Here is a 23,447-nt window from a genome sequence, read left to right as displayed (position 1 = left end):
GGGCGTTTTGGTGTTTATGGTTTGATTTGGCTTTTGAGTGTGTGCGTCTGCATCTGATTACACTGCACTATGGGGTTTTTGACCTGTTTTTGTGGCATTAATTAATAACTCGGTCAGTTTTGGAGATATCGACATGAAACTTTACCAATCGTCATTATTTGTCCCTAGGCACATATAGTGTGAAAATCGTTTGGATCAGGAAACAATATCCTATAGCTCCCATAGGAACAATCGGTTAAAACTAAAAAAAAATTAATGAAATTTAAAGAGCTGAAATTTGTTGGTCCATGCCTATAAAAGATGATGATAATAAGTGCAACAAAAGCAAAAAGAAAAAATTTCGTCAAACTCAAAACTCATCGGCAGCCACGGTACATATCGACTAACAATTCGCCAGTTTGTAGGCAAAATGATTCGAATTTGTCCAAATTGACGGGCAACTGACAGGACAAACATTTAAAAATGATCCTCATATTATAAATAATTTGTTCATCAAACATTGTATAGCCTTTTCTTGCTCAAGCCGGCCCTTCCCGCTATTCCAAACAGCAACCAAGTCGGCGTTGGAGAAAGTGAGGTTATCTAAGAAAAATTCAAATTGCACCAATAGTGCGGAAAAGTGCACAATAAGACTAACATATTTTTGCTCAGAATTGACAAGGCTACAACATACACTTGGACGCATTGAAAACTAATGCAAACTTCTATTTCAAAACTCTTCCCAAAGTTGAAATTTGTTCCTCAAAATTCAGCTGAAGGTGCATTTATAAAGTGACAAAATATTAGTATAAACACGCATAATTTAAACAATTAATACATTTAACATATAGTACAAGCCTGTGAGATCAGTTTACATTTGTTTTTTTCTTTTCAAATGGTGTTTTACACGAATAATTTAATTTCAAAGAACGCCTTGAAAAAATTGCAAACTTAGCGCTGGTACTTTCGCATGCAACAGCTGACTTTACAGCTGTTATGCTAACATATGCTGTTAAGTATTAACATTTTGAGTATGAGGCATAACAGTTTGATGTTCTGTTAATGCATTCCCATTTTTTTTTTTTTTAATTAGAGCACTTTAAAAAAATGACTAAATGCCACATAAAGTGGTCAAAAACCCCATAGTGCACTGGGTCACAACATTTTAGGAAACTAAGAAAATATTTAACCAACATTTTTATTAAGTTTTTATTATTAATTGTAGTCTAATTTTCACTAACTCATATCGATAACAGAGATGTTGCAAATATTCACAGTCTAATTAGTTTAACAGTACTAATAGTATTAACTTTTCTTTGAGTGATTAATTTAAGAAACGAAACAATTAAAAGCTCATCTATTTATATTGAATATAGAATTAAATTTAAATTAAATTTTTTAATTTTAAATGATTTTAAATACAAATTTTTAAAATGTTAGAGATTTAGATAGGTCTCACCCGCCTCCGACATCCGCTTTGAATTTCGTTTCTCGTGGAGGAGCTGCAACATGCCTTGCATATTTAATCCCGGTTACATCGGACCCGATCCGCCGTGCTGTGACCCGGATTGCGAGGAGGAGGGGCACTGCACTGTTCCGGAGTGCGGGGTTTGTCCAGAGTCCCAACTACCTCGCTGCAATCCCGCCCCGGATCCAAAAACCAAGGCTGAGCAGCAGCCACCGAAACAGGAGCACCAGAAGTAGAAGGTAGTGAAGAACAAAGGCGGATCAGTGGAGAGCTTAATAACTATAGAACTGTCCTATTGAAATGTTTCTAAAGACCAAGCCAACATAACATAGCATATACAATAAACTCCTTGCTTATTATCTGAACAAATGAGTATTACATATCTCATGGAAGAGGGTGTACATTTCCTACTTTATGGGACATGGGAAGAGATAATGGGTTGTGATGTCGAAGTAAATCTTTTTTGCACTAAACTGCTAAAGGTATTTATTTTCTAATTTTAAAGTTGACAACTGAATTAGGTATTAAATTCTTATAGACCCGCTTTCCTTCGAATATGCTCAAAAATAAAACAAGCAATTAACATGGACAAAACATTTGGCTTTTTCTGCGTTTATAGCGAAACTATTTTCTTGTATAATATTTTTTTTTCAAAAAACCTTTAAATAATTTATAATTTATTTTCTTGTCTACTGTAAACTACACGTTAAATTTAAATGGCTAATATAATTTCAGTAAATAATTGCATTCCGCAAACTATGATTTGGTGGCATTCGGAAAGGAAAAAACAAGCAAATAAATTGAAATCAAGATGCTTGTTACAAGTGTCAACAAAAATGTTTCTTTATTTTATTAGTCAAAATTCAAACATAGAACGTGCTGTTTTGGTAAAACATTTGTCTACAATTGTTAACATTTCCGTATTTTCTTGACTTCTTTGGTGAGTAGAAAATAGGTAAAATAAATAAAAAATATTAAAATCAAAACGCTGCAGACTCTTGCGGAGTGTTCAAAATGGTCTATCTTAGTCGCCCCTGGACTCCCGTCTTCAATCCCTACTACGTCGGACCGTATCCGACTTGCGCTGCTTGTCCATGTGGCTTCGACATTTATAAAGGATACACTCCTGGTGGCTGGCATAGTTGTTGCTATAGAAGCTATTAGTTATGAATGTCTCAAAAGTCACTGAAGTAGTCAAGGCGGAAATTGGAATAACACCTAAATTGCAGATCGTTTCGGCATACATATACCACCTTCTTATCAAAAAAAAAGTTTTTAAATTATATAAGCCAAAAATAAATAAAATAAAATAAAGAAATTTTTGGTTTTAAAATTCAAACCTGAATATTTTTATTATAATCACTTGGCAAAATGGAAAAAAATGTATAAAATATATATAAAACACAACACTCCTTTAATCATATAAAAGAATTTGAAAGCATCAGAACATGTCACAATCTTTGTAAAATTAAATAGTTTTCCAAATTCAAAATTCAAGGCATTTGTTTTGATTTAATCCATCCTATGTCGGACTCTGTGAATCACTTGGTGCACCAAATCCTGGCCCCCTTTGCCATTGAAGCCCTCGATCGCATAGTGCCAGCTGTCCGCCGCTTGTTGATCATCCTGCATGAATCCTTTCTGGTGGATCACCAGGAGCCGGAGCCCGTGATCGATGTGTCCGGCATGATTCAGCCAGTCCGTAAAATAGTCCTGATCGTTAACGACCCAGCGCCGGAGATTCATGCGGATGAGCAGACAGTGATCAGTTCGGATGAGCTCAGCGGCCTGATGAGTGAACTTTCGCGGAGCATTCGGAGCTTAGCCCGTTCGACCTACGATACCATCTCGGCACTGGCCGACTAGGTGGAGAGTAGTCTCTGAAAAAGAAGTCAGCCTGCACGATTGAAAAATCCGACATCGATCCTCCTGATCCTCCAGAGCATCCTGCACCGCCGCCTGCTCCTTTTTCATTCCGAGCCATGGAGACTGTGCACATGGCCATCGGATTGGTGAGCTTGGTGGCCCTGGTTTTGGTGGTCAGCCATTCGGCTTCGCAGGTGGCTGGCCTGGTGGTGGAGCAAACCCGTGCCCCGATCTCCGAACTGGTGTCCCGCGGAGGTCCGGTGGCGGATCAGTTGACGGCCCCCGAGGGTATAACACCACTGATGGAGGGAGATCGCATGGATGGCGCTTGCTCCGTGGTCCAAAGTATTGGAGGTAAGGCGTGTGCATTGGTGGGACCCTTCTTGCCCAAACTGGGAGGCGATCGGAAGTCTGGGGATTCCACCAAAGAAGAGGAGAAGGATAAAAAGGAAACTGACGGGGAACCCAAGGCGGCAGCACCAGACGCCCCAGATCCGGAAACACCCGCTGAGGAAGATCCACCGGCAGAGTAAAAGGCTCCAGCTATCAAATTTGTAGTAATCCCAAGTAGGCCTTGAACCTTAAACTTCACAATTTCCGGTCGGCTTTGTCTGATTCGAAGCCTACAGAGCTCATTCGTTTTTAACAGCTTAGACTGAACACATCTCTTTCGTAAAATAAAATAAAAATATGAAAAACTAAACAAAATTCTAAATTCGTAGCCAAGGACTGACTTCAACGTACTTCTTCAGCAGCAAAAAAAAAAAAACAAGTAAGTTTTGAGGTGCCTAACAGGCGTTCAAATGAGTTAAAACAAATTTACTACATCACGATCCGGCCAGCTGTGGCATTTGTGCTCCAGCTGCAGATTCTAGAGTTGATTTACGAGTGTCCCAAGGCAAATCGAAAGCTTTCAAGATGGTTCTGATGCTCTGCTGCAGTTTCGATCCCTTCTACGTGGGACCCTGCCCACCCGGCTGCCTGGCTCCTCTGATGGGAGGCACTCCGTACTGCGGATGTGGTCCTTGCTGTAGTCCTTGCTGTGGGTGTGGTCCCTGTGGCGGTTGCAGCTCCTGTCCCTGCGGCTGGTGAAGCGCACATCAAGAAACGAAGCCGAGAAGATGGTCTATGATCACGGGTGAGTTCTAACAAGCAGCTGTAATATCTAGCAATAATATGGTTAAATATTCGTTCTTTAACCAAAGATTTAGCTTCTATGAACGACTGCTGAAGAGTTATGTTGCTGTTCGAAATCCTTTTCCTTGGCTGGGCTTAAACATCCATGCTCTCATGCATAGAATGCGTTTTTCTATTATTGCTGTTCAGAAATAAAATGAATGAAAAATATAATCCCTTAAATGTTTTCATTAATACGAAAAAATCCCCGGTTTAGCAATCAATGAAAAGAAATGTATTTTGATTAATTATTAATGATTCAACAATGGTTAAAAACGAATAACCTCACAGCCTGTACAAACAAGGTGGTTTGGGGATTATGGATATGTAAACAACGGTGGCCAGCCTCCAGTCATTCGGTGATGAGGCTGCAAGGACCTTACACCCTCACGGATGCACATGTTGTCCTAGGTAAGGGACTCGCCTAGAACAGCTGTTTTGCCGCCAGTATTAGTGCGCAGTCGCGTTTCCAACTCCAACTCGAACCGAAACATAGAATGTAGAGCATTGTGCCAGGTCAGAGATTTTTGGGGGCTGACTTCCTATTCCACATCCGAAACTGTAACCGATTCTGATGCCCGACGCTATGTTTTGTTTTGGCTAAGCGCGATTTATAGCGCCGTATCTGAGGTGTCCCTGTGTGCGTTATGCTTCCTTGAGGTTTTCTGAGGGGTGTGCTTCCTCTGAGCCACTGTGTGTGTCCTGGCCATTTCACTCTCATTTTGGCATCGTTTGCGTTGTTTTTCCCGCGGAATTTATTGTGGTAGGTCGGAATTTTCATTGCTTTGCCTTGGTCCACCCCTCCTGAAGAGTACTTTCTTTTTTTTCCGGGTTTTCTCTGAATTTCCGGCCAGCATGAGTGTGTGGCTTTGTGCCATGTTTTATGGCCAAAGTTGTCTGCCTTCCTATATTTGACTTTTAGTTTTCAACCAGAAACTTTCCGACTGCATTGTCGTCTCCTTGGGAATGTTGCACTTCGGATAAGTTCCTTTTATTTCATATTGTTATGATGCAGCAACAGTTTTTCCAGGTGTTTCCTTAAAGTTTATAGATTTAGCAGAAGAATTACACAAAAGCTTGCTGTTTTTAGAGATGGCAAGTGCAATAACTTTGGCAATACATTTCCATTTAAAAAAAAAATTAATAGAACTCGAATTCTAAAGGTTTATATATTTAATTATACAATTTGTTGTTAAATCTTAAACAAAGAATTCTATGAATTTAACAAGAAAAAATATATATTTATCCCTCATTTGTCAGACAACAAGATTTTATACCTCCTCACAGGTAAATCCGATGATATTTCGGTGCTTTAACGCCGCACAAGGGGCACTTCTGCGTGGCCCTAATGCTGTCCCGGATGCATTTTTGGCAGAAGACGTGGCCACATGCGGTGGACACCGGCTGCCCTAGGCGCACGTCCTCCAGGCACACAGGACACTTGTAGGAATCGCAGGATCCCTGGGTCTTCGGCATTTCGGATTTGGCCTTTTTTGACTTACTGCCGGCACGCTTCGGGGTCCTTTGCTTACGTTTCCGCGTTGAAGTTGAGCTTTCGTTGGAACTCATGCTGGGTAAGGAGCTTGTGCTGGCGAAGGAGCTTGTGCTGGCGAAGAAGCTTGTCCTGGCGAAGGAGCGTGTCCTGCCGTAGGAGCTTGTGCTGGCGAAGAAGCTTGTTGTGGTGAAGGAACTAGTGCTTGCAGTAGTGCTTGAGCTGGCGGTAGCGCTTGAGTTAGAACCTGAGCTTGCGTTGGTCCTTGTGGAGACATCGGAGTTCGCACTGGATATGGAGCCCGAGCTGGAGACCGAGCTGGAACTGTCGGATTCCATTGAATTGCCTTCTTTGCCAATGGAGATTGCGGCTGGTCAATAAAGTGTTGGCTTTATCTATTACTTCTGGCTTTAAAGTTACAACTTACCAGATTCGATGGCTTTAAAAATCAAATCAAATCAATTTTCTTGCTTGTAATTGCAATTGAAAGTAAGCTGTCAAAACTAAACTCCATGTGCGTCGTATTTCTTAAATTCATTAGTGTCGGGACGGAAATCTAGTATTTAAATGTAATTACTAAACGACCACACTGCCACAAATATTAATATACCGGCAAGCAGATAACACAAAAAGATGCGAGTCAAATTTTTTTGTTATATTCCGACTTTTTAGGTAATGGTGCCCTGAATGTTTTTGACATTGTTTTCTTAAGTTTCGTAAATTATAGAAATACCAAATTTTGATACATTCTCACCTAATAGGTAATATGGGGACTAAATTTGTAAGCCATTGTTTTATGAAGATTAATCCATAGAAATTATAGAAATAGCAAATTTTGAATGCATTCTCACCTAATAGGTAATATGGAGACTAAATTTGTAAGCCATTGTTTTATGAAGATTAATCCATTAAAGAATTCTAAGAACAGAATGCGTAGGAGTTATGGCTTGGACCTCAAACCAAAGATCGGAAGTCCGTACTCAAAAACATAGAATGCCCGAACTGAGTTGCAACATGTTGCAACTGTCGCTCGGATTGCCTCGAACCGTTGGAAGCTCGAGCGCCGTTCTCGACTTCGGATTTAACTTTCTGCGCGCTTTCGGCCGACTTCAGTGTTCGTTTGGTTTGCGGATAGCGCGGTTTGCTGTTCGATTCAGTGGCATTTTGCAGCAGTGTTTTTAGCGTACTTTATGCGTAGGATTGCCGCAGATCCGGCAGATAAGCTGAGACGCCTGTGTACTTGGCCACAAATCAGGACTAAATCCCGGAGCCCTGGCCTAATTGAATTCGGGCGAGTTAATTGGCGGCCAAAAAGTGTTGCCCTCGTAATGATGCTGCCATTCATCTGGCATTTAATTTAATTCTGTTCCGCTGATCGCATTGCTGTGCAACGTCTGTAAAGTTTGATTAGTGCGCGTTACCAAAAAAGTAAAACAGAAGCCGGGAAAGTAAACAGAAAGTACGGTTCATTTGCTAAATACACGGGACCATTCGAATTTTCCCACTCATTTCGTGTGTGTGTTTCGTCTGTGTGTGTGTTTGGTAGTGTATGCTCAGTGAGTGAGAGTGTGTAGCGAATTTCATTTATTGGCAGCCAGAAACTGATTTGAATATTCACACATACCCACTGCCAAAATACTAGACCAGATTGCGGCTTCGTGAGCCACCGTGTGAGTGCACCATGATTTATGGGTCCTGCAGCAGGCGTGATGTAAAGTGACAATTTCTGGTAATTTTCGATTTACATGCCGCTGTGCATAGGGTAAGTTTGCCGGAGAATCCCTGAATTTTATTTACAATGTTTAGATAGAATTTTCCTGGAACTAATCTCATGCGTAAATTAGATTGTTTCGGGAAAAGGAGGTCAGATTTGTGATTTTACTTTTATTATTTGCCCCATTTTGGAACGCATGAGGAAATTTGTATCAATCTGAAAAAGTAAAAGAAAAACGGCTCCAATAAATACATAAGATGAAATGTCTTTTCAAGCGACAATTATTTTAAATTACTACATTTTCATATATTAGTATTTTTTGTTACTGAGAAGTATTTATAGTCGTCCGTACAAAAAACTCTTTGAATAACTATTAACTTCATAATTTGTTTTTTTTTTATTTCCAGTGGCTTGTATTTATTATTTTTTATGCTTGTACATGCCAAGGTTATTAAACAAAAATCAGAAATAAAGTGCTTTAATCAAATGTAGTTAATTTATGTTATGCTATCAATAAATCTGAAATTCAATTTATTTTAGTAACTGATACTTATTTATAAATCGGTATAATCGAATTTGGGTTTTTCGCTTTAGCTTTTATTGCATAACAAGGCCAAAAACTTAAAAAAAAGTAACTGCAATTGGTTTTATGAAAAAGCTATTAATATTTACTTTTTCCCTAAACAAAACGCACGTATCTTTTCACCGCATGAGAAGTTACCTCTGAGGGGCGATTGATTTACACCTGCTCGTTTGACTTGACAATCAGAAACCGCAAAATGAACACTACCTGCGGACTCGCGACCATATCAGATCGTTTCTACTTCCGCCCTTAGAGGGTTTCCATTTAAAGCGGTTTCCTCAAAAAAAGTAATTTGTTTAGAGGCTGAAATTAAGTACATCCCAAAGCTGAGTATAATAAATCAATGAGTAACTTCAATGTTATTATCGATTTTCAAATGGTAACTTCTCGAGCATAAATAAGCGCCCATAAATATCGCGACATTATTGGTTTTGGATGGCCGAGGATGATATTAATGGAAGCCATTAATATTTAATCTTTGACAACAGGTTCTATCAGCCTTAAGAGTAAAAAGAATTCTAAAAAAAAACCATCCAATTATTTGGCAGAAGGCGAATTGAAAACTTTTTCCAAACTACACCTGTGCCAAAGGAATTTTTAATAAAATCTTCCGAAGAAGTGGTAAACTCGACAAAGCCATTCGTCATGCTCAAGTAACTTGGGCTTTCGACTTTTAGGGTTTTTTCCCCTTTGTATTTTTTGCTGGTCAGCCAACCAGTTTGGCAACATAATTATGCAGCCAGGCATGCAGCTGAGGACACTGTCGGTCGCCAAAAGGGTTGAAAGAACCTTTCTTTATATATATGTACATTTAAATTTGGGTCACTTGCGGCCGAAGCAAATTGTAATTAAAACAAGAAAGGAAAGCTAACTTCGGGCGGAGCCGAAGTTGATATACCCTTGCAGAATACTCTGTAAATTATATTCTCCAAAATTATTCATATGATGCATTCTTAATACTCATCAAAAATCCCAACTTCCAAACTTTAAAAACACCAAAGTTATGGCATTTCCAATCGTTCAGTTATATGGCAGCTATAGGATATAGTCGGCCGATCCTTATGAAATTTGATAGGTCGGATTGATTGGCTAAAAATAAAACCCATAGAAAATCCCAACTTCCTAACTTAACAAACACCAAAGTTATGGCATTTCCGATCGTTCAGTTATATGGCAGCTATAAGATATAGTCGGCCGATTCTCATGAAATTCGGTAGGTCAGATTGATTGGCCAAAAATAAAACCTATAGAAAATCTCAACTTCCTAACTTTACAAACACCAAAGTTATGGCATTTCCGATCGTTCAGTTATATGACAGCTATAGGATATAGTCGTCCGATCCCGGCCGGACAGACAGACGGACAGACAGACGGACAAACAGACGGACAGACGGACATGGCTATATCAACTCAGGAGGTGATCCTGATCAAGAATATATATTCTTTATAGGGTCGGAGATGTCTCCTTCACTGCGTTGCACACTTTTGACCAAAATTATAATACCCTCTGCAAGGGTATAAAAAATGAATCGACGACAGATTCTAAATGGAAAACAATATCATATAGTCCGCCGATTCTTATGAAATTTGGTAGGTCGGATTGATTGGCCAAATATAACACCCACAGAAAATCCCAACTTCCTAACTTTACAAACACCAAAGTTATGGCATTTCCGATCTATCAGTTATATGGCAGCTATAGGATATAGTCGGCCGATCCTTATGAAATTTGGTAGGTAGGATTGATTAGCCAAATATAAAACCCATAGAAAATTCCAACTTTCTAACTTTACAAACACCAAAGTTATGGCATTTCCGATCAATCAGTTATGGCATTTCCGATCTATCAGTTATATGGCAGCTATAGGATATAGTCGGCCGATCCTTATGAAATTTGGTAGGTAGGATTGATTAGCCAAATATAAAACCCATAGAAAATTCCAACTTCCTAACTTTACAAACACCAAAGTTATGGCATTTCCGATCAATCAGTTATATGGCAGCTATAGGATATAGTCGGCCGATCCTTATGAAATTTGGTAGGTAGGATTGATTAGCCAAATATAAAACCCATAGAAAATTCCAACTTTCTAACTTTACAAACACCAAAGTTATGGCATTTCCGATCAATCAGTTATATGGCAGCTATAGGATATAGTCGGCCGATCCTTATGAAATTTGGTAGGTAGGATTGATTAGCCAAATATAAAACCCATAGAAAATTCCAACTTTCTAACTTTACAAACACCAAAGTTATGGCATTTCCGATCAATCAGTTATATGGCAGCTATAGGATATAGTCGGCCGATCCCGGCCGTTCCGACATATATACTGCGTGCAAAGGAAAGAAGGGTGTGTGCAAAGTTTCAATACGATAGCTTTAAAACTGAGAGACTAGTTTGCGTAGAAACAGACAGACGGACAGACGGACAGACGGACAGACGGACAGACGGACAGACGGACAGACGGACAGACGGACAGACGGACATGGCTATATCAACTCAGGAGGTGATCCTGATCAAGAATATATATACTTTATAGGGTCGGAGATGTCTCCTTCACTGCGTTGCACACTTTTGACCAAAATTATAATACCCTCTGCAAGGGTATAATATGAAATTTCCATGCAAGCACACAAAATTTCACTTTTCATCTTAATCATAATAATCGCAAAAAAAAAATGCATTTATAATGGAACAAAGCCGAACTCATTTTCGCTTTCGCGGCGGCCTTGACGGGTTAAAGAGTCCTGGCTTGTGGAAATTATCGTCATCAGCCGCAGGATTCCTAACCATCGTCATTATCGTCTGCTGGTCTGCTTTGCATAATTTCATACATAAACTCTCGTTTTTTGTGCGCATAATCCACCGCTTTGATGACAACAAAATAGCAAAAAAAAAGTGAAAAATATCCTGGAGTATGGGCATAAAGGTGTCGCGTCACACACTCCAAAAAGTGGGTGCGCTAAATGTGCGAAAAATGAAGCGTTGAAAAGTTGGTCGCGTTACGCATCCGCCATGTTGAGCGCCAAGTGGAGAGGATTACGCCCTGGCGCTCATATAGTTAATGACATGCAGCTGCTGTTTTACTTGAGGTTTCTGCCTGACGCCTCTAGAGTTTCTCCTAAATTTTCCCTTTCTGCCCCCGGGCAAACTTATGAATTTTAAGGTGATTTCCATGTCGGCGGACGAAGTTCACAAGACTTTGCGATGGGTATCCTGCGGGAATGGGGGCCGAAAGGCACGTCACATCGGGGACTTGTCAGCAAAGGGTTGATCGCATCATAAATCAAACCAACTGCTTGCCCGCTTCGCAATCAAAATCATTCTGCGGTCTCCAGCATTTGTTCCTTCGAAAATGGTAATTAATCATCGAAAGTAATTGGTTTTCTGTTTTGATTTGACATTTGAAAAATTGCAGCTGTGACAATTCAATCCCAGTCCCGTTTATTTGCCTGCCGTTTCCCCACTTTTGTGGTTTTTCACTGCACACTGTTGCAAAGCAAACGCAAAAGCTTTTTTTATCTTTTTTTTTCAAAGTGAAGCGGTGACCTATGCAAATGTCCATATGCAAATTTAATATAAACGAACGCATCAATGTGGGCCAAAAATATTGCCTCGCAATATCGGCGAACAATGGGATTAATTCGAAAAAAATCGAGAGTGTCCTTGAAGCTAATGTTTGTTGCACGGCTATTGATTGGCTGAAAAGCCAATATTCCACAAACTTCGGCTTTAATAGAATTATTTTCCTGTTTATTCAATTATTTAATACTATTAAGGATGATTGTATTAAATTTTAGTAATTCAACCTCTAAATTAACGAGCATATATTGAATATTTCTGTTGTGCTTTCTCTGTTTGCTTTACGAGTTAAACCGTTTATTAAACTTTTTAAACAGTCCAAATACACTCAGAAATTAAACTAAGACGCAAATAAAGTTTGCAAAGAACTGCCGCGATGTTGGCACTTAAAACTTCCCAAATGCAAATAATGCCCAGAAGATTTTCTTGACAATAAAAAATTATTAAAAAAGCGTTAAAGTCTTTAAAGCAAATTATGCCCCACAGAAGCAGACATAAACCAAACTTTGTGCTTCTTTTTTCGTGCCACTTCAAAAGGAATAAAACGAGGGCTGAGTTCGGCACAAAAATATCCCCACAAAAATACACACAAATTCTCAGTCTTCGGTGACTTTGTTTTGTTTGCCAAGACTGAAAGTGCCTCTCGTGGCCCGTATTTGTGTTTTGTTTCAGCTTTTTCGGCGATGAGAACACCACTGCTAACTCAATAACTCAATTTATATTATTTTTTCAAGTGGCGTCGTCGAGAACAGAAGCATCGCAAAACGCATGTGTTTGCTTTTATTTTGAAGTTTATTTCAGGAGTTTAATGATTATGGAATAAAAGGGGTATTAAAGAGTTGATGATTGAAATGCGTTTAATAACATAAGAAGTATAAGAGATAACATAAACAATTTTATTATTGGAATATTGTTTTCAAAGGAATATTGTTTTCAAAGGAATATTATTTTCAAAGCGAAATAAAATTCTTCTTAATTTGTATTACTTAACATGTTTGAAGTTCCATTTATTTACATTTTGGCCTGATTTTTCTCTAATTAAATCTCAAACGATGGATATTTCTAATTCGTTGCCTTTAGAAGTATTTATTTTGGACCAAGCCACGTGCTTCATATATTTTACTTCTCAATTAAATCCCAATTTGCCGTCATGAATGCGCATTTTTTCTGCTGCTGCACATAAATATTTATGCGGGACTTAATCAAAGGAAAAAACATGGGACTGAGGCTTAAGCCAGCTTAGGTCCTTTCAGGCTCTTGTCTCCATTCATGACGACTGTTCTATTTGCGCCAGATCAACTCATTTCTGTTTATTTAAACATTAAATGTGCTTACATTTGATTAGCAGCCTGAGTTTAATTTCATATCAATGTGCTTCACCAGATCTCGCTGGTTGAAAGCCATATAAAATTTATGGGTTTCCCTTGCTTTTAATTTGCTTGCAATTTTATTTTATTTTTTTTTTTTTGGCGTTTGTAATTTTTCCCTTTTTGGTTGGTGAGCTCATTACAATTTCTTTTGGGTTTGGGTAGCTGTCTTTTATGTGGGCAGTCGTATTAAAATGCATGAAATACGCAATTAAAAATGAGGACAAAGTCCCTTTGTAGATGGCAGCGAAATACAATTTCCTTTAATTAAATATGTAAGAGCATTTCATATTTAAGCACATATCGATGCTTAATTAAAAGCACTTTGTGTGTGCAGCCCATTACGCCGAAAAAAAGGATTTTACCATTTGATGACAGGGAGGTACTTTGCATTTTTTTCGTACACTTTTAAAGTAAACAGTTTGAAGGGCCTGCCACTGGGATTTCTGCCGGCCCGGCATTTTCCCCAGCTCAGCTGTGACAAGTGGCACTGAACTGTTGTCAGCTCGTTGTCCAAATGACAAATGGGTGCATTTGCCTTCTGTCAGGCGGCATCGGCATCGATATGGCGAAGTCGCGACGCGCGGCAATAAAAATAAACTGTTCCAGTAGCGAATCCGAAAACAAATCTCTTTTCCCCCGCTCCTTGGGATTTGGGACCACACACAGTGCGATGAGCAGCCGAGTGTAAAAGTATGCGAATAACTTGGCATATTTATTTATATTCCGCGACCCGCCGAACAATTGTCAACATGGATCAATGCGATGCCAAGTTTCAACTGGCTTTGTCAACGGGATGTGGCCCGGTTATGTAACCGTTGCCAAATAAACATAAAACACAATGTATTGTAGCTTAAAGTATCATATTCTCCGCTCATATTCATAATATTATCGGGATTATCGCCGGGAATCGTGTGTGTGGGAACAACATGGCGACAAATCAGGCACTGAGAAATTGTGTTTCCAGTTCATTTGGCCGGCAATGAGGTTAAATGGTTCAGGAACATAACAATTGCAGACATGATTGAGCCATTAAAGTGGGTGTAGATGGGGAAACGTAAAAGGTTAAGCTAAACTACATGCATAACTAACTTCGCTATAAACTGGCCATTTTTACAATCACGTTTTTTTTTTAAATATATCACCTATTTTGCAATATAAACTTTTGGCTTTGAGACAATTTCGAACAATTTATATCGATTTATGGGGAGAGATATATTTTATTAGCCGAAAAAGTCATATTGAAAAATGTTTAATTGATACTCTATTTTGTCCACAAATACCACATGCAGAAAAAAGAGGTGGCAAACCCATTTTGTAACTCATTTATGTTTCAATGCATTTTTAAGGTGATAAACATATTGAGGTGTTTAAAAAATTCAAGTTTTATTTTTTAGAGAAATTTCTAAAAACTTTATCTCTAGAATTCATTCGAGTTTAAAGTAAACTAAATATTTTTCCTTAAGCTTGTGATTATGACATATTTTTTTCTGTGTAAGCCTTGGGTAAAAAGATAACCTTTTTGAATGTTTGACTCTCCCACAATCTGTTTGCGGTGTCAGCGTATCCGTGTTTTATCAGCTGCCCCGACCGGGAATCAACTAAAAACAAGAAAGGAAAGCTAACTTCGGGCGGAGCCGAAGTTGATATACCCTTGCAGAATATTCTATAAATTATATTCTCCAAAATTATTCATATGATGCATTCTTAATACTTAAAAAAAGTCCCAACTTCCTAACTTTAAAAACAACAAAGTTATGTCATTTCCAATCGTTCAGTTATATGGCAGCTATAAGATATAGTCGGCCGATCCTTATGAAATTTGGTAGGTCGGATTGATTAACCAAATATAAAATCCATAGAAGATCCCAGCCTCCTAACTTTACAAACACCAATGTTATGGCATTTCCGATCAATCAGTTATATGGCAGCTATAAGATATAGTCGGCCGATCCTTATGAAATTTGGTAGGTCGGATTGATTAACCAAATATAAAATCCATAGAAGATCCCAGCCTCCTAACTTTACAAACACCAATGTTATGGCATTTCCGATCAATCAGTTATATGGCAGCTATAGGATATAGTCGTCCGATCCTTATGAAATTTGGCAGGTCGGATTTTTTAGCCAAAAATAAAACCCATAGAAAATCCCAACTTCCTAACTTTAAAAACACCAAAGATATGGCATTTCCGATCGTTCAGTTATATGGCAGCTATATGATATAGTGGCCCGATCCGGCTCGTTCCGACTTATATACTACCTGCAATAGAAAGACAACTTTTGGGAAAGTTTCAAGCAGATAGCTTTAAAACTGAGGGACTAGTTTGCGTAGAAACGGACGGACGGACAGACGGACAGACGGACGGACAGACGGACAGACGGACAGACGGACGGACAGACGGACATGGCTAGATCGACTCTCCTGGTGATGCTGATCAAGAATATATATACTTTATAGGGTCGGAAATGTCTCCTTCACTGCGTTGCAAACTTTTGACTGAAATTATAATACCCTCTGCAAGGGTATAAAAAGTCAGTGGCGGAATTCCTACTCGAGGTCAGTTATTTTTGGGGTGTGCAAGTTAATTACAATGCCAAGTGTTCGCAAATAAAGCGAAATGCCAAAAAGATCCCTATATAAAACGTACGCAGAGTGGTCCCCGCCGGAAAAAGGAAAAGCCAGTCGTGCTGCACTAATTGCTTGACAACGTTTCGCCACACACGAGACACACAATAAAATTAAAACTACTCAAAGGGAGCACTGCAAGCCGGACAACAGAAATATTATAGAACTCAATTTGCTAATTGCTATCAAAATAATGAAGTTAGATGTCGGTCGGGGTTCTCTGCTGATTGCAACCATCAAGTATCATTCGAGTAATTTGGAGTGCACTTGGCGAGCGGTTCTTCTGCTCGTTTTGGTTCCACTTGGGGTTGCCTTGTGTTTAGTTTTGCCGACTTGGCGATTTTCTGGACTGGTCTAGCTATCCTAAATGGCTGAGAACTTTTTTAAAAAAATCCAATTTAAGGAATTTATTTAGGTACTTGATCTGAAAAAAATTTAAATAGAAATTTATAAATTTATTATATATTCTGAATAGCTTTGAAGACTCACTATTCTCTTTTTAAAACTTTGATCAAGTTTCATTAAGCATCCTGATTTGTGAATTCAATGGCTCAAATTGCTTTTGGCTTTTATTTAAGGTAAACTTACTGCATTTATACATCCATTTGCAGTAAAGAAATAATTATAATATTATTTAATTTAGTACTATGACACTTTGACTCTTTTTTAAAAATTTGTACTCCAGCATCACTGACTGATTAAGGGGGAAACAACAGACTAGTTGAACTGGAGGAAAGAACATCGAGGCAAAGTTTGTTGCTCACGAGTCAAACAAATAAAAGTTCAGCTTCAGCTCAGTGGAAAGTTCACCCCATCCCCACGATTCTTGAGGTGTTTTCCGGGAACTTTGTTCTCCGCATGTGCTATTCCACTATGCTCCCTTTCCCCACACCAAAGTTTTCAGTTATCCTTGCTTATTCTTCGTCCATTTATGTCTTGTTAGTAGTTTTATACGCTCCGTTCTATATTTACTTATTTTTTTCCTCGCAACTTTTCTAAACTGCTTGCTAACTAAGCTTTATTTTGTTTGGCGAGCATCTCAGTGGGAGGAAGCCTGTGTGCGCCTCAACATCTAAGCGGTTAACCCGTTCCTGATTAATTTGCAGTACTCAACAAAACTGGACTTTGTTTGCGGAACTTCTCACTGGCAGTAAGGATAAATTCCAGCACGTGTTTGAGTGAAGAGAGGAGGGAGCCATTGTGGCAGGAAAAATAATTAACTTGGCATTAATACATTGTGCTGAGGTTTTGGTGAAGTTTATTCTTGTATCCATGTAGGAAAATAGGTTATTTATGTGTGTAACGTATTTAAATTAAGGAGAGTAGCCAGAAATAATGTAAAATTATTAAAAAAAAATTACTCACGGTTTAATGTTTTGATTGAATTGTCAGGATCATTGTTTTCTTTATACTTTTTAACAGTGATTGCCTTTGCCTTTATAACTGATTTTCAAGCTATAAAAAGACTAATAACTGGGAATTTAAACAGAATACATTTTTCACTTGCAAAAAATTTCCTCTCTGAACTTTTAAATTAAATGAGAATTTCCTAATGCATTAACTTTCCTATTCGAGAGGCTCATAAAAAATGTACTCGACGAAATCACATGTAAATTAAATGTCAGCCAGTTGCTGCCGCCTGCTAATTTGATCTAAATTCACGCACTCATTTACTTAAAATATGCGTAATGACAATTTGATTAGGGTAATTTGATGTTGATCTCGAGCGGCGCGCTGCCAAATCCACAACATCGTCAGAAAGCCTGCAAGGATATCGAGGACAACAAGGCGCAGTGTCGTGTAATCATTTTGGGGGCAATTTGGCGATGGTTGTGAGCCGTTTATGTTAAATTAATATGCAGCAACAACGGCAGACAAGGCGCGCTAGGCAAATTGCGGCAATAAATTAGATGCTGACTGGAATGAAAATGAAAATGTTTCCTTTGCCGCGTTTCAGCCGCAAGAAGTTAAACGAAAGTTGTCTCCAACTTATGAACAATTTCCTCGGTTCCCATTCCGCATTTGCGTCCTAAAAAGTTACACGTTTAATGCGAAAACTCTTTCCGTACTTTGAATAATTGCACGTTTTTGGGGTCTATTCGGTGGTGGCCAAAAATTTAACTGCCGTAAATGTCCTGCGGCTGCCGGTGCCTACGTGTCCTGGCGTCTTAAGAAGTCAGCCCGAATCAGTTTGCCAGTTGGCCCACGAACAATATCGTCTGGGTGCCTAATTTTCATTAAGACATTTTTCACCCACTAACCATCCAGCAAGTTATTCAATTTCAGTTTCTCGTCTTGCCTCGTGCTAAATTTGGCATGGATTTTTCATGTCCTTAATTTAGTTCAGTAAATATTACATGCATTTTGGCTGAAAAGGAGAAAAAGGTTGGCAAATAACGAGATCGAATTGTGGATTACCTGGAAAATTAAAAACGAAATCTGCTTAGAGATCAAATAGGAAAATGTACTTCGTACATTTTCAGATAATCCAGAAACCAATTTTATTCTAAATATATACATAGGTCGAGATGTATCCTATCCTAATTCTCCTTTAAATCGTATGTCAAAATTTTTAGTAATTCACGTTTAAATTACTTTTAGCAACTTTAGCAACAAATAGACCATTTCTTACTGTTGCGTCCAGTCAAAATCACACTTTGGCTACCGTAAAACCCACAAACACGTTCTTAAAAAAAATCACGGAGGAAGCCACAAAGGAGGCAAAGCAGCTCCCGCAAACAAAAACGGAAAACAGAGTTTTCCCGCCCAGACGAAAACTCAAAAAACACAATATATTTTATAAAATACACACACACCCCTGCAGAAATACTTGATGTGCGCAATGTAACAAATGGCGAACTGAAAATACAATTTGAGGGAAGTGTAGCGAAAATATTGTGGTAAATACTTTAAATTTAATGTAAGTGCCGGCAAGAGGAAAATTCTGCCTTTTGTTGTGTTTGTGTGCTGAAAGAGACGGAACATAAGTGCGAAAGAGAGAGGTAGCTAGTAAAGCATCTTTTCGGCCAGAAGTGTTTGGGCAATATTTTCATAATTAATGGCACGTGCACTGAGTGGCCGAGTCCATCAAGGAAATAATTACAATTTGAGGTGTAACGTGCCAACAATGTGGTCAGCACAATTAAATATAAATTAAGCTCGGTCGGGATGTGTGGAGCCCCGATTGCGGTTATCGAACTACAGGCTCATTCTTTGATGCGGTTTGCCAAGGAGCTTAAGCCCAGATTGATGGGAAATTGGCTAAAAAAAAGTAATTTAAAGCTATTTATAACTTAATCATTTTGGACTAAGAACAGTGTCGTATTTATTTTAAATGGTTCTTCCTAAATCTTAATATTTATATCTCAAGCAATTTGAAATATAACTTTAAAATTTGCTCTTTCAGATGCATTATTAATTTCCCATTAAAATTTTTCTTCCAAGAACTTGCCGCTTTTAATTTTGTCTGAGCTTAAAGCATTTACAATACGAAATTATGAAAATTTCATAATTTGTTTAAATGGCCAGCAGCATTAAAAGGGGCCGCCCCCAACCCAAAACCCAAAAATTCCTACAACGAACCACCGAAAAAAAAGACCAGGAACAACAATGTGCGGGGCAACCGCAAGGACGAAAAGGGGGACGAAGGACGAAGAGCCTGAATTCGCTTATCTATGGGCATAAGTTATGAAGGCTGGGGCCAGAAGCTTCTCATCGTTAAAACGTGTTCAGTGTCACGTTGGACAAGGATCCTTTTCCCCGACTCTCTTTCACCGGGCTTAAAGCCAGATTGGGAGTATTTAAAATGGCAAAATAAATGTTAACGTGCTAAAGGGAATACATTAACACATATTCACAATTAAGGACATCATGTGAAGTGCGCAGGATACTCCCCAATGCACTTACGGGCAATGGACTGACTGACATCCAGATAGACAGTCACAGGCAGAGGATCCCAGGATCCAATTCACTCCAAGGCAAGGCCATATAAAATTAAACAAGAGCGGAGGGAAATCGCATGTTCCGGCTTCCTTAATGCAGAGTCGAAGAAGTGACCGCAAATATCGGACCCACATCCCAGTCAACACTGCAAAAAAAATACGGCATAGGAATATTTGTTTTCCATATATTCTTAATTAGGTGATTTATTACTGAACTCGAACATTGTTTTATTTATAATATTTTAAATATCAAAAATGTTGTTGAAGAATGTTTGCCAACAAATACTTTTTTATTTAAATTTAATTTAATTTTGAAAAACCTTGTCAGAAATTTCTTTAAGTCAAATTACTGAAATTTTATTTAAGTCTGAATAGTAGACTCGTTTCTGATTTTCTAACATTTATGTCCCTGTGCACTCTTGAAGGCGATGAGGCGTATATGAGGGCATCCAACGAGGCTGCCCAACTGGACCACAAAACCTTTATGGCTGCCCACTCACACACACACTGGCATACCGAAGTGTGCGGGTGCAGTGTGTATGTGTGTGTGCGAGTGCTTGTGGGTCTCAAGTGCAGCAGGGACATGCTTGGTAAGACCTCACAGAAATCCTGGCTTACGCTAAAACCTCACAACAGTCAGCCTCGTAACTTCTGCCTGCCCCTTTACGCATTGTTAATTTTTTATGGTGCAAACGAAAATTTTCACTCAAGATTTATGAGGCAACCGACAAAGTGCTCGAGTGCAGAGCCCCAAAGCAGGAACATTTCGACCAGGGAAATTTAGCTGAGGCATACTAAAGGTAATGCGAATTAGTCACTGCAGATGTCTAGACGAGTCTGCGAATTTAAGCTACAGATGTAAAACCAAATTGTAGGAAACTTTAATTGAGGCTCGCAGACTTAGAGAATATTTTAAACTGTAAAATATAGCACATAAAATATATTGCTAACTGAGAAAGTACTTTGCCTTTATGGATTTAAATAGCATTATGAAGCATATTAATTTAAATTTACAATTTTTTGTTAAAACTTTATAAGAACAACAACCCAAAAGATTTATGCTTTTTAGTCTTAAGCATAAATCCGTTTATTTTCTGAGTACCAATCTGACTAAAACAAATGTCGTTTTAATTTTTTAATTACTGCTCTGCCAAATATTTGCGAACCTAAATCATTTTGTGGCATCTTCGTCCTTGAGCCCTTGGCATCGCTTCAAAAATTTAATTTTTTAGACATTTTTGGCCGCGTTGTTTTTTTTTCTTCTTTGGTCACCACACTCACCACAAGTGCTAAGTTTTCAAGGAACCCAAAAAGAGAGAAAACAGAATTTGCCAGCAACCGAATTCAATTAATGTTGAAAATCGTTGGCACTGCGGAGACCGAAAAATCAAAGATTGCGATATATTTGATGTGGGGACCACACGTTGGGTTGAGTTCTTACTTTCTGTAACTTCATATAATATCGATTAGCCGACCGGATGACCACAAAAGTTTGTTTACCCTTACCGACAGAAAAACGTTGGTACAATATTTATGTTGGGCAAATCGCATCGAAGCCATTTATTTCAGTTAGTTAGCACTTTGTAATGCATTTCTGACCCAAATAGCACCACACTTTTTGGCTCGTTCTCATTCAGATTCTACTTTGGCTGCTTTTGCTGGCAACCAGAAATGGAACCAAAAATCTGCATAGAATGACAAAAATATAGAACTAAATTTATAGAAAGTAGATTTTTTCCAAACCCTGCTTAAATTTCTGAAAGAGGTAAATATGGAATCAATTTCCGTTTAAAGTTTCAGCTGTCTAGCTGCAGAGAAATCCATCGATCGAAGGGCTTTCGCTAAATATTAGCACTCTCGAGCTTTATGCTGTGGAAAATTGAATTTACAGCGATGGCAGCCGAATTTGATGGATTGCCAGGGGGCGTGATAGTATGAAAAGTTTGCTATTCCCTGCTGCCGTGTATCTGTGGGACCTTTTCAATTACTAATTTTAATTATCCCTGCCGCGGGCCAAGTCAGACTGCATTGGGCAAGGCCAGACTCGACCGATGTTGAAATTGCACAAAATTTGAGAATCGCACTGTTCAATGTTATTCATTCGCTTGTGCTGGCTTTTGTTCGACTGTTTGTTTGCGGAAATTGAGCGCCGAATTGTGTGCAAACTTCTATTTGGGTCACACAAACAAACAAGCAAATTGGTTGCGGGAGTCATTTGTAATAGATACCATATATCAAAATTGAATTTCATAGCAAGTCGCTGATTAGCATTTGATTTGCATATTTGCTTAGCGGGTCAATAAATTTAATTGTTTTAATTTTAGGCTTGAAATTGAACGTTTATTTAAATGTTTCTAATAGATTGGTGAACATAAGCTGGGTAAGTAAACAAACAAGGAAAATGTTTTAATAAATAAGTTTATCATGTGGATGTCATTTAATTTTGACACTACAGCTTACCATAAAATGAAAAATGGTAGGGGAAATTAAAGAAAAAAACAAATATTATTAAATGCGATATTATGTTTTTAGTTATGAATATATTTATTGTATTTTGCGTTTACCAGTTATTTCAAACTATAAAATACACGTCGTAAGCTCTTGAAACCAAAATACAAAACTAAACTGCAGCTTAAAGAAGCCTCAAACTTTAATAAAATCAATTGCATATAATAGCTGATGAGATTGAATTTCTCTCACATCCATTTCGTTTAAATCGATTGCTCATTTTGGCTAATAATGCATATGATGTTCTCGGCAAACTCATTCGTTTGTTTGTTTTTTTCAAGTCGACAACATATTTGCAGAAGCTCGAAAATCCATTTCAATTTCAGACCATTAGTGCCGTCGTTTGAAAGTGTCGAGTGAGAGGCAGAAAAAGTTTTGTTTTCACGCTTCGGCATTAAAAGAAAACAGTTGTGCCAAAAATAACCGAGAAAGAATCGCCAAACTTTTGCAGTTTTGTCTGCAGTGTCCCCATTCGCCTCTTGAACCCCTTACCATTATTCCTTTTATTTTTTTACCCCAACGCTTTCATTTTTCAACTTTACCCGCTTTTTTCTGGTTCCATTGTTTGTTTGGTTGACGGCGAAAAATTAAAGAAAAATAGCAGCTAATGAAATAGAAATAAGCGAACGTTGACTCCGAGAATCGAAATGTGTGCAACATATGTGACCAGTTTTAAGTTTTTAAGCATTGTGGCTTTGGAAAATATTCTTTATCGACTGAGCGAGAAACTTTGGCTGGATAAAGTTTTTAACTGCTTGACAATTAGCCACAGAATGCAAGAATATTTTTAATAAAAGGAGCCTTTCAATTTGTTGATCTAATCCCTGAAGTGGTGCCGTATATTTGCACCAACTTTCTGTGGAGATGTCCCTTGGGGCGTTTTGCTTTTAAGATTTTACATAAAATCTCTAATCCGGTTGAAACTTTCCGCCCACATAAGTATGCAGTAGTTTTTGACTTTTGCATTTCATCCAAAACCACAAGTCGCCCCTTATTCGTCCTCCTTGTTCGCACTGTTATTTAATTTAATTAAAAATATCTCTTTCTGGCTTCGTGTTTGCCAAAAAAGTTTGCACTGCTCGGTGAAAAAAATATTACTAACGATGTGCAGGAGTGCCACGCCCACGCCCACGCCCCCTT

At 38.4% G+C, this 23,447-nt stretch overlaps 7 protein-coding genes across 8 annotated transcripts in view; 6 read left to right on the top strand and 1 right to left on the bottom strand.

The window, feature by feature from the left end:
• The first annotated feature begins 1,433 nt into the window (after positions 1-1,433).
• Positions 1,434-1,812, top strand: LOC108053220. Its single transcript, XM_017135821.2, has one exon. The coding sequence runs from the start codon at positions 1,489-1,491 to the stop codon at positions 1,681-1,683; it is 195 nt and encodes a 64-aa protein (XP_016991310.1). The 5' UTR covers positions 1,434-1,488; the 3' UTR covers positions 1,684-1,812.
• A 460-nt stretch (positions 1,813-2,272) lies between these two features.
• On the top strand, positions 2,273-2,786 carry LOC108053221. Its single transcript, XM_017135822.1, has 2 exons — positions 2,273-2,387; positions 2,442-2,786. The coding sequence occupies exon 2, from the start codon at positions 2,462-2,464 to the stop codon at positions 2,609-2,611; it is 150 nt and encodes a 49-aa protein (XP_016991311.1). The 5' UTR covers positions 2,273-2,387; positions 2,442-2,461; the 3' UTR covers positions 2,612-2,786.
• A 119-nt stretch (positions 2,787-2,905) lies between these two features.
• On the top strand, positions 2,906-3,429 carry LOC108053219. Its single transcript, XM_017135820.2, has one exon. The coding sequence runs from the start codon at positions 2,972-2,974 to the stop codon at positions 3,311-3,313; it is 342 nt and encodes a 113-aa protein (XP_016991309.2). The 5' UTR covers positions 2,906-2,971; the 3' UTR covers positions 3,314-3,429.
• On the top strand, positions 3,323-3,866 carry LOC108053222. Its single transcript, XM_017135823.2, has one exon. It carries the CDS (start codon positions 3,430-3,432, stop codon positions 3,844-3,846), a length of 417 nt encoding a protein of 138 aa, XP_016991312.2. The 5' UTR covers positions 3,323-3,429; the 3' UTR covers positions 3,847-3,866.
• Positions 3,867-3,951: 85 nt separating this feature from the next.
• On the top strand, positions 3,952-4,652 carry LOC108053223 (male-specific sperm protein Mst84Db). Of its 2 annotated transcripts, none has more exons than XM_044460031.1 (3): positions 3,952-4,085; positions 4,156-4,451; positions 4,519-4,652. In XM_044460031.1, exon 2 carries the CDS (start codon positions 4,232-4,234, stop codon positions 4,403-4,405), a length of 174 nt encoding a protein of 57 aa, XP_044315966.1. In that variant the 5' UTR covers positions 3,952-4,085; positions 4,156-4,231; the 3' UTR covers positions 4,406-4,451; positions 4,519-4,652. The 2 variants fall into 2 exon arrangements, with proteins under 2 accessions (XP_044315966.1, XP_044315967.1); XM_044460032.1 differs by having other exon boundaries at positions 3,957-4,081.
• A 1,118-nt stretch (positions 4,653-5,770) lies between these two features.
• Positions 5,771-6,551, bottom strand: LOC123037823 (E3 ubiquitin-protein ligase COP1). The gene is made up of 2 exons (XM_044460414.1): positions 6,409-6,551; positions 5,771-6,351 (listed from the first exon to the last, which is right to left on the bottom strand). The coding sequence occupies exon 2, from the start codon at positions 6,317-6,319 to the stop codon at positions 5,771-5,773; it is 549 nt and encodes a 182-aa protein (XP_044316349.1). The 5' UTR covers positions 6,320-6,351; positions 6,409-6,551.
• Positions 6,552-7,107: 556 nt separating this feature from the next.
• Positions 7,108-23,447, top strand: part of LOC108043597 (insulin-like growth factor-binding protein complex acid labile subunit) — a 55,910-nt gene continuing 39,570 nt past the window's right edge. Inside the window, exon 1 of the mRNA XM_044460198.1 lies at positions 7,108-7,743. The gene's annotated coding sequence lies outside the window, so the exon portion shown is untranslated. The remainder of the gene's footprint in view (positions 7,744-23,447) is intronic.

This window comes from Drosophila rhopaloa, unplaced genomic scaffold (assembly GCF_018152115.1).
Source record: "Drosophila rhopaloa isolate 14029-0021.01 unplaced genomic scaffold, ASM1815211v1 contig_2, whole genome shotgun sequence".
In the NCBI taxonomy this organism is placed as follows: domain Eukaryota; kingdom Metazoa; phylum Arthropoda; class Insecta; order Diptera; family Drosophilidae; genus Drosophila; species Drosophila rhopaloa.
Note: the sequence above shows the minus strand (reverse complement) of the source record. Positions and strands in the feature narration are given on the sequence as shown.

What these genes read in the sequence shown, in the direction of transcription:
- LOC108053219 (XM_017135820.2), top strand. Translation starts at nt 2,972, where the DNA reads ATGTCGGACTCTGTGAATCACTTGGTGCACCAAATCCTGGCCCCCTTT.
- LOC108053222 (XM_017135823.2), top strand. Translation starts at nt 3,430, where the DNA reads ATGGAGACTGTGCACATGGCCATCGGATTGGTGAGCTTGGTGGCCCTG.
- LOC108053223 (XM_044460031.1), top strand. Translation starts at nt 4,232, where the DNA reads ATGGTTCTGATGCTCTGCTGCAGTTTCGATCCCTTCTACGTGGGACCC.
- LOC108053221 (XM_017135822.1), top strand. Translation starts at nt 2,462, where the DNA reads ATGGTCTATCTTAGTCGCCCCTGGACTCCCGTCTTCAATCCCTACTAC.
- LOC108053220 (XM_017135821.2), top strand. Translation starts at nt 1,489, where the DNA reads ATGCCTTGCATATTTAATCCCGGTTACATCGGACCCGATCCGCCGTGC.
- LOC123037823 (XM_044460414.1), bottom strand. Translation starts at nt 6,319, where the DNA reads ATGGAATCCGACAGTTCCAGCTCGGTCTCCAGCTCGGGCTCCATATCC.